Here is a 21186-nt window from a genome sequence, read left to right on the forward strand (position 1 = left end):
AGCATTATCGGGGTGTACGAATGTGCACAAGTGAGGCGAGCACACTACCTATGTCCACCTCAAGGGGTTCATGTACAGAGTACCATCGTCGACTTTGTGTGGAGGTGCTTTTAATAAAAGAATAAAGCCTTAGTTATATCCATAGCTTCAAGTGATAAGCTGAATCAATTGGATGGATGTTTGATCGTGTTGGTACTGCAATGCTAAGAGCGCGAAAAACTCGGACAGAGGGAACACTACAACACTCTATATTTTTTTCACACTCTTTTGCTGAGTTTCTGCTCGAAGCCATTAAAGAGGAGGCGAACATCTTCAAGAAGCCTCTTGTTGCAAATGTAAAACAAAAGAAAAATAAGAGCGAAAAATCAAACTAAGAGTGCTGTAATGTTGAACTCGGTCTCTCTATCTGGGTTCATGAGGGTAGCTTTTTGGGGCGAGATGATATGTGGTTCTAAGCAGGGGAATGCTAGCGAACAGAATAGGGCACGGGAAAACCGAGAGGAAGGCAAAGACTGTTGAAGGTAGGGTGCTGAACTTGCAAACTTCTAAGTCCAGCATCCTACCTTCAAGTTAGTATTTGCCTTCCACACAGTTTTTTTGTTTAGGTACGGTGTTGGAGTTACAAAAGCAAGTCGAGCGCCCTACCTTCGACAGCCTTTGCCTTCCTCTAGGTTTTCCTGTGTCCTATTTTATTTTGCTCTTTGCATTCTCCTGCTCGGCTTTGTCTGTATTACTCGCGCTTTTAGTTTTAGCAATCAACCAAAGGCTTTCAATAAATCAGAAATATAAGGGTTTTTGATATTTGCGAATTTACATAAATGACAGTGAAAACAAGAAGCTAAATATTGCGCGATGCCTGGACGGCAAATTTTAACCAAAGATGAAAGATAAGATTCTACCAGAAAGCTACACCAATGAAGCGCACATACCTGCGAGATGGACATAATCATAATAGGCGTGGACTGCAGAGAATATGCCGAACAGCTGTATTAAAACGTTTTCTTCTCTAACACGTTCCAGCCAAGCAGCGCTTTCGGTTATTTACAACGCCACAGAAACTCGTTCTCGCTATACCCTGATAAGCTAGAAATCACCGCCTCCACACACTCTCATGCACGGCTTGAAAACGGATACCCACCGTGACAACGCTGACCGACGTCCAAGTAAACGGAGATCGTCTCAGCGCTGCGAACTTTGGCAGAGGAAATGGCATGTACTGAAAACGTCAACTAGAAAATGCGCTATGGTGTCATAAATGGTCCAGTACAGAATATACACGTTTTACACAGCTGTGCAACAACCATAAACAGCGACAAAATAATACGATTACAAACGTAAACAAAAGCACGCCGCCTTATATGCCTGATGATGATACTTTGGATTATACCTCTCGAACAAAAATTCATCTAAAGAGTATTTCAAGAAAAGTGAAAACATGCGCATCCATATAAGCATCTTGTTAATAAAGTAAATGTACACTTTTTTAAAGTGAAGTGAAGGCATGAGATATTATTTTTATTGTTGTGGAGCTTCCGCAGTAGTCAAGACAAGGTCAAGACTGATTAAGACCAATCAGTATGGCAGCCTCCACGAAACTTTTCGGGTGCCGCTAGTGTGACTTTTTTCGTCTCTTGCACCAGTGCACCGTGTTTCCGAAATGTCAAAAACCGAAAGCCGTGTACCCTCGTCCCTGCAGTCAAAATATCTTCAGAAGTTTGACGGCCTGACGCTGTCCAAATCCGAATCAGGTAAGCAGTTGTCAGGTTTGTGCTGTTTTGCAAGCGCTTCATGTGCACTTTACTCTGGGTGTGCGTTAGCGCCGGTATAAAAAGAACGTGTGGTTTGATATTTTGGCAGACGACTCCGACGAAGATGATGGCGAGCCTCGTGGGATCACGTTTTTCATTGACAGCAAACCACGGGTCGAGCCGGAGACGGAAGAAGCACCGTGCAAGACAACAGAGAAGTGTGCATTTCTTCGATCTAGGCTGTTGCATCTATCAAAGTATCTCATATGAGTCAGCAGCCACTCACTGCCTTAGACATAATATGGATGACGAAATAGCACATCTCGATTGTTTCTTTGGGAGGATAACAGTCAAGTCGCGGTCTGAATTCTTTAAAACAGTAGCACGTGCATGCCGTATTTAATCCAACCGGCCCGTTCGTGCACAGTTTCTATATATACTCCTTTTCTAGGCTCTGTGCTCTTGATGTGTTCTGCGTAACTTGTTCCTGCATGCCGATAACGTGCATTGAAGGGGAAAAGATCGTTTAGCTTATTAGGTGCGCGGTTGCTTTAATGTGTTGATCTTGTTAAACCTCAGTACAGTGACCGAGTATTGTATGTGAAAAATGATAGTAACTGGTAATATTTTCTGTGTTTTTCTTTTTGTGGGTGGGAAAGCTAGTAGCTCAAAATTTTACCCCATTTAATTTGGAGTTGGAAAATACCACGCAGTTGTCAGTCATGTAAATTCAGTTGAGTGTGTGCTAGATGTCCTTCATGTTCAACTTAGAACTAGTTTCCTACCAGGTTGCATATATTCGCCGCTCGCTTTTATTCTTTACTGGAATACCGCAGGGTCAAGCTGGCGTCAGAGCTCAACCCAGGCATCAACCTTGGTGACACTTATGTGGCAGCTCGTGATGCTGCATCTAAGTCGGCTCAGAAAATCAGGGAACTCGTGCTTGAGTCATCTGCTGACTGTGTGAGTATTGTGCCCTTATACGGGTGTCACGTGGCGCACTTTTGATAGCGATCAAGCCTGATCGGGATAGAATTTCTCGGTTGCGATTGGTTCCTCCTTTGCGCAAACTGCGTGATGGAATCGATCGCGGTCTAGAATTTCGATCCGGATCGGGCATGATCGCGATCGAAAGTGGTCATGTGACGCTGGTATTAGTTCATTATCTTCCTAGTTGCAGTTAAATGCATACTAAGGTGACACGGTGTACTTTGTGCTCCATATTACTTGGCTAATTGCATCATTTGTTGACACCAGAACTGTGGACAGCAAACAATAAGGCACAAGCAGATTGTTCTTAAGAGTTTAGATCTATGTATGCTGATCCAAAGACTTTAAACTGTGCCTCCGCCCTCTGATGTGCCTCGTACTTTGATCAGTAGCCATAAGAAGCATAACGGTTCTAAATATAAAAAGAGGGGGGGGGGGAGACTTTCTTATATTTTCTCCTACCCCCTCCCAAAAGAAAAATCCTAGTGCTGCCCCTGCTAAATGTGGCATATGGAGCTAAATATTGTTAACACTGCATGAGCATGCTGCTGCTAACCGCTTTGAGTGCTGTACAGTAGGCTTATTGCAGTTACCATTTGTGAGCTCTGTACACAGAAATTCTTGAAATGTGGAACCGACAAGAAAACGGACGTTTTTTAAGCATTCTTTGAATCCTGAATATGGATTGGAATGCAACTACTCAAATTGAAGTATTTGTGAATGTAATATTTAGTTTCTCAGAATATTTAATTATGGCCAAATGTAAGGGACACTGCGATTATTAAACCTTGTTTTGCAATGGCATCGTACACATGCTCCTTAGAAAGTTCATTTGGAATGATCTTAAAACAATTGTGTTTCAGAGCAGTATTAATTGCCATTTCTGCGACGTGGATTGCAGCTATTGTTGGAATTAGAAGCATTGTTAGTGCACTTGGCACTCCACTTTAGCAACGACAATTGTGACGCTTTTCATTCTCGCAGTGTATCATTAATATGCTGTATCTAGCAGTTCACAGTGGGCATGACACAAACATGCATGATGATGAATGTTATCTTAATTACTACTTTTTTAATGCTCACTTGTGTGCCACACTGCCTCTTAACCCCATAATGCATAATTTCTTTTTTCTTGGGAAAAAAATTATACAGGCCTTTGTTTAGGCCAGAGATGCCCAAACAAACCTCAATTTTCTAAAGAAAAGCTTACCGTATTTATTCGATAATAAGGCAGTCACGATTATAAGCCGAAGTTGCAGTTGGGGGACCTTAAGTGTGCACACTATAATGTGATATAGAGTAGCCGACAGATTATTCAGACTCAGCAGGGATTGCCCAGAATCCGTAATAATCGAAGCCCCCTGTATAATGTGTGTGTGTCGTAATATGCGAATGTCGCCTTGACGTGTAACTTCACGCAGGGCAAATTTCGCCTTATAGTGTAGCCTCACGGCAGCAAATTCTCGCCGCCATGAGGCCACACTATAAGACGAAATTTGCAAGTAAGTTACTCACTGCTTTTACTGTTGAACTTTTCGAATAATTGATGTTGGTTATAGGCACAAAAATATGGTACTGCTGCCCCACCTACCAAGGCTTATTAGTTGCTACATTTTGCACTGCTCTCTAACATCTGGATTGGCAGAAATCTGGCACTGCAGCCACCATATTGAAATGGCAGTCTATCAGCATCACATATAAGATGGAGGGTGACTTTTCAACGCTAAGAATTCTGTGAAAAAAAAAAAACTCGTTATATTCAAATAATTGTGGTAATTGCAATTTTCCAATCATAAGCTGACGCATATCTTATGTGATATGCCATGCAATTACGGGCATATTTGCTCACTATATGGAAAGTTATTGGAATTGCATAAAGCATGCAAAAATATCTGAACTAGCATTAAAAAAAATGTTGCAGTTCCGGCCAAAAGGCAAAGCATTGATTGCAGTTGCAAATTATTAGACAACTACACCAAATAAGGGTTTTAGATTTACTGTCCGCATATATTGCTATAATCATTAACTTACTAATCAAATTCATCAGCATGGTGTCACATGTACAGGCAAACATGAACACATCTTATTCAATGACCACAGACACTCGCTGTCACAATGCTGGCATGATGAAAAGTTGCAGCAGCGGCAAGTGAATGCTTCTTCCTGCCTTTAGCGTCAACATATCTCCGAAACATGAGATTACGTGACCTTCAACACTATGCATGTGAAAACACGGAGCACACAAAGCCACCAGCCATCTTGGCTTGTGTAGGGTTTGTACCTGCCGTGGATTACCTCCAACATAGTGTGCTTAGGTGGCCCCGCTTAACCATGCCATGTGCAGAAACAGCTGGGCTACATGCCTGCTTGCCTCTCTTATCTTATTGCACTTGGACTTTATACTGAAAATCACGAAGACAATAGCGGAAATTGTCCTATGGTGTCCCTATATGTTATTCCCTTAAAAGTTTACAACTTTTCCGTAAGCAATGGAACATAGTTCTCATATGTCAATATAGTATGAGTTTCCTTAAAATTTGATTATGACATCCTTGATTGACAATTCGCAGCCCCATTATCTAGGTGAGAACCTTTAGAGTGCTTCCTTTGTGAATTGGGGAGTCGTTAAGATACTGCAAGCCGAAAGAAATGCCTTCTTCCTCAGCAACTTGCTCTCTACTGTTCTCATCTCTTAGAACATGGCCCATGTTATATTTATGGTAACACCACTAGCATTTCAGTTTTCTTAAAGGGACCCTGAAACGATGTTGACGATTTTGTACAAACATGCTGAGTCGTTAGAGTAGGTCTTTCTGATCATTAATTGAGGCATCTAAGTGCTCCACTTAAACCGTGTAATTTATTGTAAGGCTTTCAAAATGTATATTGCTGCCAATCACAGCACACAGGTCGGTGGAATTTTCAGCCGCCCTTACCCATATGACGTAAATCACCCAATTGATGTCAGTAGGGCGAGCTATCCGATTGGCTGCCCAGGGCGCATCATAGATAATTTTTCCACCTTTATGGTGAACAAATGATGTTCGTAATAGTTGGAATGTTAGTTAATTTGTTTCTATAAAAAAAAGTAACAGAAAGAGAATGCACAAGAACAATTTCTCACTACACTTCAGCATTTCCGTAGCACAGCAAGCTTCGTCTACTGGTGTTACAACGTGCTCCATCTTGATGAGTGCTCCGCAGTCAGAGTCGGTCTCAGTCTTTTCGCAAGCACTGTGATTCGACTCTGTTGCGTTGTGGATTGCAAATGTAGCGACTGGCAACATGTCAAGCTGCGACAGCACTCCGCTCGTCTGCTGCCTCTGCAAGGCAGCAGACGAGCGGACTGGCTGCAGCGCATTGGACTGCCGCTATCCGATCGGCACCAGGATTTGCGCGCTTGCGGCCATCACTTTACACCGGAAGATGACTAACACAACAGCGTTTCGCGAGTCCGGTATTAGGGTAGACGCAAGCGCAAGGGGACAGGGCCTGGCTGTTTGACCGTATCATTTCATGGGTTGAGCAGAAGCTCAAATGTGAATGGTCTGCACGGTGCAGCCACCTGGTGGCACAGAGCTCAATCACACACAGTAGCAGTAACGAAATGTATTCTTCTTTGCTGCTGGTGTAAATTTTTTGCAGGAATGTAATCGTTAACACATTGTTTTTGTACATGTTTAAAATGTTTTACACTTGGCTAGAGCAATATTAGATCTTTGTTTGGCTGGTTAAGCTCTGCTCCAATGGGTGACTGGACCGTGGAGACCGATCAGGCAGCTCACGTACGTCTACGCTAAAGTTCCTTCATCAGCTTGAGTTTATGCCTCCACCATTCTGCCGAAATGCCCAGCTCGCCTGTGGTTACTGGTATACCAGACACATTCGGCGCTGCGACAGAGTGCTCGCAACGCACGCTGCTTCGATAACTCTCGCTTGGGGTCGACTGCCAAGCAACTGGCAGAGAGATTGGAGAGGCTTAGCGCGCTCGCTCCTATAGAACCAGAAGTCAATGACAGGACGTGCCATCATGACGCAGAGCCAGTGAAGGTGGAGCTTAGCCCCGATCAATCTCGCAAACGAGTTGAGGAGAAAGTGCATGGCTATGGAGGAGGGTAACTTGTAATCATCTGTAGGTCTCTTAATATGAGATGTTTCACACAAATTGGGGTGCGAATGATTAACTTTAGCTGTACATTACGCGTCTACAAAATTAGTCCGAACCGTTTCAGGGGCCCTTTAAATATTCATTACAGTAATGGGGCTAAGAAACGGTATAAGCTGTAATATGGCTATATGTTCTTGCAACCAAATTTCTTTTCTCGGGGGGAACCAATCTCTGCTCTCTTCCACAAGACAACCGATATCTGCATGCTGCGCTATATATGACACAGCAATTAATGCTTGCCTCACAGAAGAATCCAAATGTCTTTCTTGTTCAAAACGTTGCAGTGGGCTGATAAATAGCAAGAAAATACCTGGGTATTTTTGGGGTACTGATTTCACTCGGTGCTATTTCGTGTGTAAAAATTGTCAAAATAGCCTGTTTGTTTACGAACTTCTTGCATGATATGTAACGAGCAGCTGCCATGCATTCTTCAAGAAGAAAATAACACAAAAATTATTTGCAGAGTTAAGGTAGCTATGCATTTCATTTCTAGACATACCGCAAATTCCTGGCAAATATCTATTATTTTCTTTATTCTTGATTGTATTATGTTTGAAGAAGTTATACTATGTGTATCATATATGATGATCCACATAATAAGGAGTTAATTTCTTCACCATATGAAATTCCCCCAACCAGTAAAAAAAGATCTCTCTTACATAGCACGTAATCCCATAACTCTCTTGGAGCCTTTTTTTTTTGTGTGTAAGCTGTCTCATGTAGCCTGGCAAAAAACCGCTGGCGCGTTAATGCTGGTGTAATGAGAGGCAGGGCTGGGGTAAGACACATTGGATTCTCTTTAAATGGAACCTCAAGGGACCAGGGAAATTGGTTCCATTTATCAGGACTTCCATTTATTGAGAGACAAAGCTGAATACAATTGCGTTAATGCAAAACCAACCAACCATGAGTATGGTGATCAGTTTAAGAGGCAGTTCTGTTTAAGCAATTTCCATTTATCGAGATTCCATTGTATTTTGCAATTGTATCATGATACAAGATACTCGGGCAACAAGTATTTGAAATGCAAATACAGGATACTACCGCAATTACTGTATCTGATACGATACTTTCCATTTGTATCTTAAGATAGTTCAATACATTAGCAAATTTTTTATATTATATATCTATATAATGTAGCAGTAAACGCATGTGCCTAAATATGCTTGCTTGGAAATTCTTATACAGTCAACTCGTTACAACGGACCCAGATAATCCGACAGAAAACGTTAGTTTTATACAAAGTCTGTAATATCCGAGACGCCTCGCTTCCAAAACTTTCTCTGCGATAGAGACTAACAACTTTATTGCAAAGTGTGAGTGATGAACGTCCAAAGTAAAAAACAAACAAAAAAGTTGCAGTTTCGCCTGAAAGGCGAAGCATCAATTGCGATAGCAAATGAAGTAAGATAGGCACGAGCAGCGAGCAAATTGGCCTTTGTGCTGTCTCTCGCTTCAACACAAATTAAACTTTGAAAGCACAGCACATACGAAGCTATCAGCACTGGGTGCACCTTGTTCATATCGCAGATCACCTTGAAGATGAGGTCCGCGCGGGCGCGCACTTGGTTCACATTGCAGGTCGCTTTCAAGATACAGTGCCCATGCGGGCGAGCACTTTGACCAGATCTCAGATCGCTTTCAAGATAAGGTGACTGCACAGCTGCGCCGTTAACAGCAGCCACTGGAGTAGAACCCCCCTCTTTCCCTCGCTTCCTCCCCGTGCCTCGCCCGCGAAAGACGGCACGCTTCTGCCCCGCTTTCCTCCCTACCTCGCGCTAAGATGTTGAGCCGCGATCGTTGGCTGACCCTCGCAAGTCAGTTGCCAACCCGTATCGACATGGCAAAAGTCCGTTTTATATGCTCGATTTTGCCGAAAATTCCCGCTAATTTCGTCCGTTGTAGCCGATAGTTCGTTGCAGCGTGGTCCATTAAAAGTGAACTTCATTACATTAACAAAATAGGCAGGCCAAACTAAGGTTGAAATATGGTCCGTTATATCCGAAAGTCTGTTGCATGCGGGTCCCTTGTAACGAGTGTAGACTGTATTACAGGTCTATATAATGTAGCAATAAATGCATATGCATAAAAGTGCTTGCTTGGAAATTTTTAAATTCTGGCCAACCTTGTTTCACTTAAGGGGGGATGCTAGGGTGAAGGGTCAACTTTTGAAGCGCTCAACCAATTTTTATCAAATTTTCAGGGGTAGTTGATCTTGTTGTCATTAAAATATGTTCCAAATATCAGCACCCTAACGCAAGGAGAAAGGAAGTTATAACTGGGAAATTGAGCAATCTTGTGTGTCAACTTAGGAAAACTATCGTTTACAAAATAATTAAAATATTCAAATTATTTGTCATTAGATCCGTTCTAGATGGTTTGTAGTGCAGGATAAGGTCAGTTGCACATTTTTTATGTCATTTCTGTAAAAGTGCCATCACTCTGAAAATGAAGTTTATTATTTTCGCTGTCATTACATGTCAAAGGTGTGCTAAATATTATATGTTGAAAAACACTTAGGCATCTGAAAAGTACTTTATCTTGTTCCTCACAAAATTTCCGTCTAGAAAACACGTTGGAGGAAGCATTTGGAAAAGCAGTTTGGAAGTGATACTTTTCCTAAAGCTCTTTCTTTTGCAAAAAGTGCAAACTGAGAAAAATCAATTCAAAGATTTCAGACCATGGCATTTATTCTTATGATCAGAAAAAAATTAATCAAAGTGCCCTGCTGCATATGTCGAGCCCTCCTCTTCAACACAACGCTGCTCTGCGGCAATCGTTTCAAGGCATCGGCAATTTTTTTTTCAACTTTAGAGCTATCCATGGATCTTGCCTGAGCACGTGAAATGGCTTGCTTCGTTGCTTCGTTGCTTCCTGAACGTGCTTATTCGTCTGGACTCCATGTTCAAGTTCGAGCTTGTCGAGAACTCTCTTGATGACTCGTGCTCCTTCATTGAATTCTAGCACAGCCAGGGCTGCTGCAGTCTCCACTGTTCTCAGTGATGCAAATTCTGTCTTTGGGCACCTTTTCCATAGAAGAGCATTCAAGGACTCGTTTGCATTCTGTGTCTGCATCCTTGAACATCGCGCAAGAAGCTCTGGCTTCCTAAGCCTGTTGTAGAGAGGCACCAGCTCTTTGGCAACATCTCTGCTGAAAGCTGGACGATGGTATCTTGGCACTGATGGCTTCTCCGCTGCAACTAGGGCTCTGTGCCGATTGTAGTGACACCAAGAGTCCTCACCAACTGGGCGAGCGTCATGTCGTGGGACTTCATCTGTTGAGTTGGAGTGAAAAGGCGTCACAAATACTTCTCGTTGCATTTTTTTTTTACATCTGGAGCATTGTCTTTCAGGGCAGATGTATAGTAAGCAGTGAGTTTTTTTACAACACTTTGTGTCAGCTTCCCCTTGCCTCCTAGACCTTTCGTCGTTTTCTCTAGTTTCTCAATTTCTCTTACAAGCGCGAAAAACAAACGTCCTAACGTGGGCATTCACTTTGCGTTTCGTTTCTTGCCCACTATGCGGCCGCGTCTGGAAAAACAGCATTCAGAGTCGCGTTCGACGGGAAATGCGCGCCACCAACTTGTGAAAAAAATACATTTTCTTCCTTTCTACTGCTCAGATAACTACCAAACTTGGTGAGAAGATTCTTTATTAAACAAGCAATTCAGAACAACTCCGAACAAAAAACACATTTTTTTCACCGAAATCGGTATTTTAGCCCCGCATCCCCCCTTAAATGACATGTCTGTTAGTATCTCAAATTATTTGTCTTTCTTGCTCGAAGTATGATATTTTCATTCCAAAACGTTTTATTGGGGTTGCTTTAGCTGCTTAGCATGAACACTCTTTATATGCTGCACTGTCAGCAGTTTTTGCTTGTCGCTTTTGTCGTTGATAGGAGTCGCTGCTCTGCTTGCCGACCAGCTAGCAGGTCACCATCTAATTATAAGATCGTCAATAAAAGGCCTCTGCATGATGGTGCAAATGCCGCTGTAGAGTTTGACCTTGTCTGTAAACGTATTACTGTTTGTGCAATACTGGATCACCAGACAGGTGTACAGCAGCAACAGTGCTGGTAGCACATTTTTTGTGACGCATCATGTATGCAGACCACATAAAGCTGCAATGACCTTTCATACTCTACTTGTCTGCTGGTGTAAAGCATTCGTTAGCAACATATTCATTAATGTGCAATCCTTTTACGGTTTTTCTTCAACGAGAGAACTTGCGCAGCCCAAAAACGTTTCATAGGTGTCGAAGGGGCACAGAGCCTGACAGGGTATCGCTGCTATTCACACTACTGCCACTTATAGCTCCGAGAACCTGATAATTTGTAACAGCAAGAAATTTAAGGGTGAGCTAAAAAAAAGATAAATATGTTTAAGTAAAATAAAAAGCTGGTTCCGTATTACACAATCACAGTGAATACGTAGGAACACAATACAGACGGCACCACTAATAGCTATTATATTTAATCATGAAGTAATGTCAACTTACCTGTTAAGGTTACACAACAGAAAATTCAGTGCCTGTGGAAATTCAGGTGGCTTAGTGATGGCAGCAGTATCAGCTTGAGAAGCAGAGTTGAGCCAACGTTTATAGTTTCGCACGGTGATGTTGCGATAGCAGTATCTTGTACCTTAAGATACATGATACATTCTTTCATGTATCGTAAAAACAGATACTGATACACGTCTTGGCAGATGTATCATGATACAGATACAAGGTACCCAAAGAGTATCTAATATAGTGTCCAAGATACATGTATCTTTGATACTGCCCAGCACTGATGAGAGGCACTACCGGCTCTGTACACTGTACTGCATAATTGCGTGCTTGTGCTACTTGATCTTGCAATGATGTAGTAGGATTTTGTCACTATATGACATAAATATCACAATCAAATATGTTTCTGATTGAAAAGAAACCAGCAGCTTCTTTTTTCTTTGTATGTGTGAACTTGCTGTGCTTGTTGGAACTGGATAGAACTGGAAGTGAGGGTTTTAATTTGTTCCTTCTTTTTAATGCTGCGGTGCAGTTCATGCCAGAGTTTTGCCATCTGCACACCTTTAAAAGAAAACAGTCAAAGATGTTATAAAATGTGAAACAATATGTCACACATTGTTACCTGAAAATTCCTGGTTCATAAGCAATGTGCCAACTATATAGAATGTCTGATTTTATTGATGGTGATTGGCAAAAGCAACATTTTAATGTTGTTTCCAGTTTAAATGAATAAAATTCCTAATCACCATGCATAAAACACAAGGCTTTATTAGTCATGTCACATGACTCTAGCCACTTTGTGGCCTTGCTTATGTATACTAATTACTTTTATTCACTCACTTTACATTCTCACATTGACCCGGCATTGTACCTCATATTTATTCGTGTTTGCCTAAATTTTTTCCAAGGCTCAGGTGTGCAGTGGCATAAATTTGTGGTTGCTTTTTAAAGAAAGAATTGAAATTTATTTTATTGATCAATCAACTGACTGCTTGATTGCCTGATTTATTGATAGGGGTTAATGACCCAAAACAACACCTGGAGTATGAGAGACTTCATAGCAAAGTGCTCCAGATTCATTTTCTTCACCTCAGTCTTTTAAATGTACCTAAATTTACTGTTGGCCACAAAAGCCTGTAGAACACACCCACTACAAAGGTGAAATTCTGCTCTGTGAAGTCATCATGCTTATGATTTCATGGATCAGTCTGTAGGTCACAAAAACTGCTACACATTGAAACTGAATTCGAAGTTGTGTGCCCAGACTTAACCGGAATTCAGCTTCTTTGAAGCTACGGTGTGCCGTAAGCTTCTGTAGCCAACTGTGTGTGAGTATGCTGGCACTTGTGCGTTGAAGAGGCTAAGAACAAACAACAGAAGATTGTGTTTGTTGCAAGTTAAAGTTCTTGCATTTACAGCTGCTAAAGGGAAGCGTACTCACTCCTGGCTTTGAAAAGAAGGATTGCGTGCCTCCGTACTCCGAGTCCATGAGGCGTATCAAACTACGCCGCAAGGTAGGTGACCATTTGGAGATCTACTCCCATTGTTGGCTTCTATCAGTATGCATGCCGTGCTTACCTCCTCCTGTCGCAATCTGGTGGGTATGTTCTATACATGTCTGAATAAAACAGAAAACAGTTCTGTAGAGACTCTTGAGGGCTCATAAAAAGGTGAGCCGGAATCACCTTCCCATTTATGAGCATTTGCCAAAAGAAGCTTTTTGAACACAGATTCACAGAACACATAGGAGGGAATAGTTATTGCACGAGTTTGTATGTGTACCTAGGGATAAAATTTCTCTCTTTTCATTTCATAACGGTTCAGCAAACTCATTTTGTCATATGTTTTTCCTGATAAATGCTGTACTTATTTGCAATAATTTGTTTCTCCAGCATTTTAGACACCTTCATTAGTTGCTTTTTGGTTTGATGAATTGCTTGCAGTGGGCCACAAACCTGTGTAAACTGATAAATGTTTACTATCACAATGCAGTCAAGGATATCTTTGCAGCTTCAATATTTTAAGCATATACTTGTGAACATATACAAACTCTATAATGCTGTTTTATATGTATAATTTGCACCTTACAGGAGCCACACTTTAGTCGGATCATAGATACAGACATATATTCAATTTTTTTCAACTTTCTTGATTGTACCTCCTCATATTGAAGGTCATGCAGGGGTGGGATTCCTGCACCAATTGCGCCATTTTTATACAATGCATATTCCTGCACCAAACTGCGTCAAACACAGAAAATTGACTGAAATTGCGCCAAACTGCACCAGAACAGCTTCAGCATGTGGGCTGTGGCAGTTGCTGCGAACGGCAAGCAGATTCCTTCTCTGAAAAAGAGTGCAGCTGTTCTAATTCCGCACACTACGCGACAGCACCTCCCACACAGTTTCTCGTAATTTTCACGCCTATAACACTGGACTTTTTCGCACTTCCGGCAGGTGGCCAGCGCGCATGCAGCCACTCTCGGCTCTTGTTGCTGCTGTCGGAATGACCAGGAACGCTGCATTTAGAGTGTACTAGAATACAGTTGAGTGGGCCGAGCAGCACTCCAATCCCTAGCGGTGGTGCAAAACAACAAAAAGTAGTCTGCGGGCGCTGTGTGCGAACTAGATATTAGGGAGGTGCGTGCTGCAGCGGGTTCACCATATGGGCAGCTATGGCTCCAGGGCTTGTATAACATAAAACTATTCCAATCTGTTTTTATGTCCATATGGGTGAGGCCCTAGCCATTTTGGCCTATCATAAAGGGTTAACGGTGGATTTGGAATAAAAGGTCACAGTTTTCCTTGAAAGATGAAGCATTGATTGCGGTGCAAATTAGTAGACAGCTATATGAAGTAAGGATAGTAGTTTTATGGGCCGTATAAACTTTTAAACATTCACTTACTGACGAAATTAACAAGCATGGTGTGACATGCGTACAAGCAAACATGAACACATCTCACTCGGTGGCCACAGAAGCTCGCTGTTAAAACGCTGTAGTGATTAAGTGCAACAGCAGCAGCGAGTGAATTGTCCTTCGTGCTGCCTGGCTTCGATGCGAACTAAGCAGCAAAAACACAGTGCGCACAAAGATATCAGCACTCACAGTCTGTCCTCATTGCGGATTGCTTTCAAGATAGGCTGGGCCATATGCAGCAGCTGCCGGAGTAGAGCCCCTACCACCCTACTTCCCCTTCCCCGGTGCCTTGCGCACTTCTTCCCCGCTCTCCTCCCTTGCACGTGCGAGATTGAGCCACCACCGTCGGCTCACCCTCGCACACTTTCACTCACACATACAGCATTATGCACACAGCAACAATGTTATCGCCCCTGGACTTTATATGGAACATCACAGCGATGACCACGGCAGAAATGCACCTGTAGTGTCCATGTAATCGCTGTCAGAATAAAAAAATGTTACAGTAGTCTTATGTTATACCAGCCCAGGGTTTATTGTGGCTCTCTGGGTCTGTGGTGACATGTGACCCAGAAATTACGTTACCGCTTCAATTAGACCGCATAATTTGAGAATATTTTCTGTTATCATCTTGAGAGTCTTTGCGAGAATATATAGTTCGATCGTAGTGCCACCAATGTTTTCAGCTTTACAGGAAAGCATTCGCCGTGCCGCTGCTCGACCCGCTCTTCTACATATTAGTACGCTATAGCTACAAAGTGCGCTTTACTGTGCACTTTGTGTTGATTTATTCTGTGTTTACTAGTGGCTTCAAAGTGTACTGTCATATTTCATATTCCATTATTCCAAAAAAATTCAGATTGGCCTGCTTCAAACTGCTCCAAAATGCTCCAAAATGCAATTTTGTCTGCTCCAAACTACTGCAAAATGCAATTTTACTTGCTCCAAAAATTGTTCCAAAATGACTTTGGGCAGTCCCACCTTTGGTGATGCATTCCGAATGGTGTTTGCTGATCACTATTAGTCATCTATTAATCCGAGATCATTTCTTGCTCATTTGTGACAACCTACTGTGGTGTGTGCTTGTATTTCTTCTTATTTTTAACTTCTTTCTTACTAATGGCTGTAGTCTTTCCTTTAGAATGTAAAAAACACACTTTTTTTCTTGTGCTGTCTCCATTCTAAATGTCATGTACCATCTAGCCTAATAGCAAGCACTTCCCTCTGTCGTTTTCTTTTTCTCTTGTTCTCTGCATTGTAAAACTCTGCTGAAGTGCTGTTCAACCACCCCCTCTATCTTTTCCAGCAAGCTCGTGCAAAAATGCTCCAAGCTGGTAGGATGTGGAAATTGTGGCGAATATTGACCAATAAGATTTGTGTAGGTGTAACTAGAAGCAGCATATTCCTTAAGAGAGACACAAAAGAGGAGTCAGTTTAGACTGTTAAAGTATGCTTGAGAACTGTATTATTCATTTGGCAAAAAAAAAAGAAAAAGAGAGGTAGAGGGAAATTGAATATTACTGGAGAAAATTGCCTTTCTTGGCAATGTGCGTTGTTGGTACATGTTGACAGAATGGCAACAAACACAAAATTGATAAGGACAAGGTAGGACAGAGGACAGATGCTCATTTACAACGAATGTTTATTGAAACCAGCATGTGAAACCAATGCGGCACTTGTTTTCACTATGTGTATTTCTGACAACCTGGGTGTCACAAAAGTGCGCATAATCAAAGCGCATGCCGCATATCACCCAAGCCAGGAAAAGAGTACATTGGCCCCGTGACAACTTCGACAGAGGGAGAGAGCGCATACGCCACAGACAACTGACGCGATCAACGGAGACTAGAGGCTTCAACAAGATTGGCAAAGTTTACGGTCTCGAGAGAGAGGAGAGAGGGGACGCACACCAAAGCATTTTCTCGGACCTCGACACACGGCGAGCAGAGCGAGAGGAGGAAAGCGATGGCCCGAGCGTGCACCAACGAATGAGTCACCATCCTCCTCGAAGACGTTTCAGTGGCTACGGCCGAAAACGCGAGAAAAGTCTACGAGATTCCCAGGCTTTGTTCATGCTATAGGAGCATGACTCTATCAGAAAGTCTGAGAAATGCTAGCAGAGGCGATAAAAGCGCCTTGTTGGAATCGGCGAATCGGACTGTGCCGGTGAAGAGATGTAACATGTAGACTGACCATCTGCAGAAAATGGAGATTCCCCGACAAGCTAGCCGACACGTTCCTTGGGCATTTTCATCTCAGGAAGAAGCCCCTTCTTCACGATTTTCCTTAAGTTACGTCAAGGATGTCTCACTCATGACCAGCATGGGTGAATACGAGTGGACACTTCATAGTCCTATTCATTCTGTACTGTATGTGTTGGACTTTTAGTGCTTGTCGTTAATTATTTTCCAGAGTTTGTTAACACCCATCTGAATTGCATTGTGATGGGCCTAGCCGAATTGTGCATGTATGTATGTAACCACCTTATTCGAAGAATATATTGTGTTGAATTTTGGTAACTCTGGGCTCTAAGTCGGTCTTTGGACCAAACCGGTGTTCGCTGGCGCACCAGAAGGCCTCTTATTAATTGTCCGGGCTTCCTTGGGGTTATTGTCGGAAGCTGATAAGTAGGCTTTGGAATTTGGCCCGGCGTTGGCGCCTTGTTCACAGGGTGTGTGACACTAAGTTAATATTTCTTTTTGACGTGCTGGTTTCAATAAACAGCAATTGTATGGCACACCTGTCCTGTGTCCGCCCTCATCCCTGTGAATGTTGTGCTTGTTGCCACCATCTAGAGCAGGGGTCTCAAACACACGACCCACAGAACTCTCAGGTGTAGCCTGCATGGGTCCACTGAATAGTGCACCCCCCTTTCCCCTCTGACTGTGCCCATTTCTGACTCGCTTTACTCTCAGTGTTCCTTTTCACAGTGAAGTAGACAAAGTAGTTCTTGCGTCAAATCACTACAGACACCGGCTATAGAATAACCAGCACAGACAGACCTTTCAAAGCGATAATAGCATGCTAGCAAGATTAGGCGTAAGTAAACATGACCATCGTCTTCCTTCTGCTTGAAAGTAGCAGGTGCAGTGGTGATACAACTTTCCATCCTCAACATATAATAATATAACTGCGAGAGGCAGATGCCAAGAAAGACATGCAAAAAGGTGCATCCTCACCTGCGCTTACATAGCAGGCAGTTCTGCAAACTGCCGTTTGCAAACTGCAAACTGCCGTGGTGGGTAAGAGTGGTGATTTTACTATTGTATAAGTGTGCTTTAATAGTACAGCTCAACTTAATACTATTAATGTTGGATCTAATACATAAAATGATCACAGAGAGGAGAAAGAAAAAAGGTTGATGTAAACAAGAAGAAATGTAGATGGATACACTGGAGAACAACATAAGAATGCAACATGCATATTCGTCACACACAGCAGTGCAGCAGATGATCCACTAATTTGCACCGAACTATCCCACATCAATAATCAGAATTTCTATGTATGATTCTGTTATTTCTGAGTTTGGAGCTTATAAGTTGTTTACTGAATATTTTAGAATGGGAATTGTATCTCGAGTGCAACAGATATTTTATCTTCAGCTTCCTGCACAGTATAGGGCATGTGTAAAGGACCATCTATGTACCTTTATATGTGAGTGTAATTCCCTGAAAATATTTGAATGTGCAGCATTGTTGGCAAGCGGTTACAAAGCATGTCAGCTGTTGATCACTGTTGGTCATCCTTCACACTTAGGGTATGAACTTGTACACTGCTCATACACCAAGACATGCCCAAGCCCCCATTTTTCTGTGTTTCCAATTGTGTCCACTTGGGGTGTTGGTGATGAGTTAGGCTATTTGCAATAGGCAAATGCAGTGCCTAGTCATTGGTTTTCATCCCATCACTGCTGTGAACAAAGGCCCTATGTGTAAGCCTTTCATTGATACAGCAACACCTACCCTCTCCCCTCTTTAAAAATTTTTGTAGACGCACATCTGTGAAGAGTTTTTTATTTTTCCAATATAGTAAGTGCACATTTTTATGAAAAAGAATTTAATAATTCTTGTTGGAAGACATGTTTTTGCTGAATGCCGGAATGAAGTGGTGACATGACATTTTAAACTTGTCTTTTTTTGTGTGTGTGTGTGTGTGTGTGTGATAAATGAAGGTCCAAGCCCCCTAAATATATACATAATGGTAACCATCAGAACATCTCAAATAATTTAATGTAATATACTTGTTTCTGCAAACGAGTTTCAGTATGAGAACCATCTTGAAATACAGTGCAGCGGGACGGCACAACAGAAAGGAAGATGAACACAGGCACAAACTAACAACTGATTTTGTTGAAGCCAGGCCCACAGGTATATATATCCACAAGCTGCGCTGATGCACCGTTACAAAGAAAAATGGAATTCGTCGGACAGGAAGTAATTAAACCAGGCATGAAAGGAATTTCATTTCTGCATTGTACAGTGCAATCACTGTTTCACTTGCACAATCCTGACCGGCGTTTCTGATAAAAAATGCCTCCAACGTTTCACAAGCGTGTTTTTTTTTTTTTTAAATCTACATCGGCCCAAATAGGGCGATGCATCAATGACTGACTCAGGGAGCACGCAAGAAATTTAGCTAATAAAAATACACATCTTGCTGGCCATTGCAGTAACTCTCCCACTTGCAAACCATGTTTCCGTAGCGTGAAAATCCTAGGCAAGAGCAAGCAAAAAAAAACGCTCAGGAAACATTCGAGGCCTTCTTTATCAGAAAGGCCAGTCAAGATTGTGTAAGCGAAACATTCATAGTACTGTACAATGCAGAAATTAAATTCTTTTCGCGCCTGGTTTAATAACTTTTTTTTTTTCGACGAATTGCATTTTTCCTTGTAAAGGTGCATCTGCGCAGCTTGTGGATATATATACCTGTGGGTCTGGCTTCAGTAAAATCAGTTGTTAGTTTGCATCTCTGTTCGTCTTCCTTTCTGTTCTGCTGTCCCATTGCACTGTATTGCAAGATGGTTCCCCTGTCAAAATACCAACTAGCCCAACATTCAACTCTTTCAAGAGTTTCAGTACCCAGAAGTCACTGTGTCATGATGCCTCATGACGTCTCGACACAGTGGCTCGCTATATTTTTGTGATCGCCGATTGTTGCTTCTGCCATGCGTGAGTACAGCCAGAAGTAGTGCACACGGTGGTCATGTTTATTTTTTATAAGCAATGTCATCGTACCCAGCCCTATTGTTACACAGTGTCAGCAACCTGCTCAGTGTCATGATGTCACGATCACGTCCAAGATGCCAGTTCCGGCATTTCAAGACCAACATTAATTGAATTAAGATATCTGTGCTTCGCAAGCTACATAGTGCAGTCAACTTCCGTTAATTCTACCCTTGTGGAACCACAAAATTTGCTGAAATTATCTGATTGGTCAGAATAAGATACGGTGGCAAAATGAACGAATTCAATCCTTTTTTATTGCTCAAAGTAGTTTGTATTGTCTTTTTGCTTCTTCCTCTTTAAGTGAAAATCAACTAGCATGTGGCAAAGAGTGCTGACAGGTTTAAACGCTGTCTCAGCGTTGGACTGAATCATTGCTGACTGTGTTGTCATCGGTGAGTGGCCCACAAACCTCAACACTGTTGTTGCCGCTGAGAAAATTCTCAGAAAAAGTAGCACCTACTGCTGAATTTTGTATTTCTCAAGCCAAGCTTTCTTTGCCTTTTCCTTCGACTTTCTCACTGCTGCTGCTGCTGCTGCTGCTACTGCTACTGCCGCTTTGGCTGCTGCTCTCGGGCACACCACATCGGGGGGTGGTTCAGAGCGTGTATATACATGGAAGGAGCATGGCAGAGAAGAAAAGAGATACGAGGAACTCACTCGAACCGCACCGCATCGAATGGGCACAATGCCTTCTGGAGCTCCTGGGTCGTCGCCACATTAGCCTCTTGACAACTGTAATTATCCATGACCCCCGCAAACGCGTACCTCAAGTTCATGGTATGGTACGATGCGTTTCTGCTATTTGTGAAAAATAAAACCATGCAAATATGTCCAGCAGACAACTTACGCTGAGTGTGCAGAAGCAGAGCCGCATTAATTAAAGCACACCGCAGGGACTAGGCGACACAACGAAAGCGGTCGCATGTCAAATCAACACTTCTGTGCCCGCCGCGATAGTTTTGTGGCTATGGCATTGCTCGAGGTCGCGGATTTGACCGAGAGAGCCGCATTTCGACCGGGGCGAAATAAAAAATGCTCGCGCACTTTGATTTAGGAACCCATTAAAGAACACCACGGTGCCAAAATTAATCCGGAGTGCACCACTATGGTCTGCCTCATAATCCGATTCTGGTTTTGCACGTACAGCCCCATAATCCAATTCACATTTAATGCTTCTGCCGTGATGCGATGTGCCATGTGAGGCAATGACAATGCTCAACGTCCCAGAGGTTATGAAATATGCCGCACAAGAACGCCTCAAGCAAACACCTCTCCCTTTGTGTTTTATGTACTGTTGCGGCGACGACGATCGGGCCAAAATGTCTGCCGCCCCGCCGCAGTCGCGCCGGCAAAACCACGTGTCGCAGGCGAAACGCAACAGTACTATGCAGACAAACAGCAGTGTTGCACGCAAAGTAACGTTTAATATCAACTTGCCACTCTTGTGTTGGACAACGTTGAAGAAATTACACATTAGCTGTCAGCATCACTGCTAATTATCATCAATCAAAGCAAACAGCACAGAAAGCTTCACTTACATCGATTCCCACAGTGCTTGGGATCTGCATAATTTTTTTTTTCAAGGTTTTAGCAATCACTTCATGCATAGGGTGCACCAGTGGGTGTCTG

At 42.5% G+C, this 21186-nt stretch overlaps 2 protein-coding genes across 3 annotated transcripts in view; one reads left to right on the forward strand and one right to left on the reverse strand.

The window, feature by feature from the left end:
• Window positions 1-1362, reverse strand: part of LOC142575752 (protein CutA homolog) — a 33301-nt gene extending 31939 nt beyond the window's left edge. The window contains exon 1 of one of the 2 annotated variants that reach the window (XM_075685374.1): window positions 1139-1362. In XM_075685374.1, the coding sequence (XP_075541489.1) occupies window positions 1139-1213 (75 nt within the window). In that variant the 5' untranslated portion in view covers window positions 1214-1362. Of the gene's footprint in view, window positions 1-929; window positions 1111-1138 lie in introns of those variants that run through there. The other variant, XM_075685380.1, reaches the window with a different exon arrangement.
• Window positions 1363-1557: 195 nt separating this feature from the next.
• Window positions 1558-21186, forward strand: part of LOC142575767 (deoxynucleotidyltransferase terminal-interacting protein 2) — a 37459-nt gene continuing 17830 nt past the window's right edge. The window contains exons 1-4 of the mRNA XM_075685393.1: window positions 1558-1748; window positions 1858-1966; window positions 2585-2711; window positions 12834-12929. Of these exons, the coding sequence (XP_075541508.1) occupies window positions 1658-1748; window positions 1858-1966; window positions 2585-2711; window positions 12834-12929 (423 nt within the window). The 5' untranslated portion in view covers window positions 1558-1657. The remainder of the gene's footprint in view (window positions 1749-1857; window positions 1967-2584; window positions 2712-12833; window positions 12930-21186) is intronic.

Source organism: Dermacentor variabilis, chromosome 1 (genome assembly GCF_050947875.1).
Source record: "Dermacentor variabilis isolate Ectoservices chromosome 1, ASM5094787v1, whole genome shotgun sequence".
Classification (NCBI taxonomy): Eukaryota; Metazoa; Arthropoda; class Arachnida; order Ixodida; family Ixodidae; genus Dermacentor; species Dermacentor variabilis.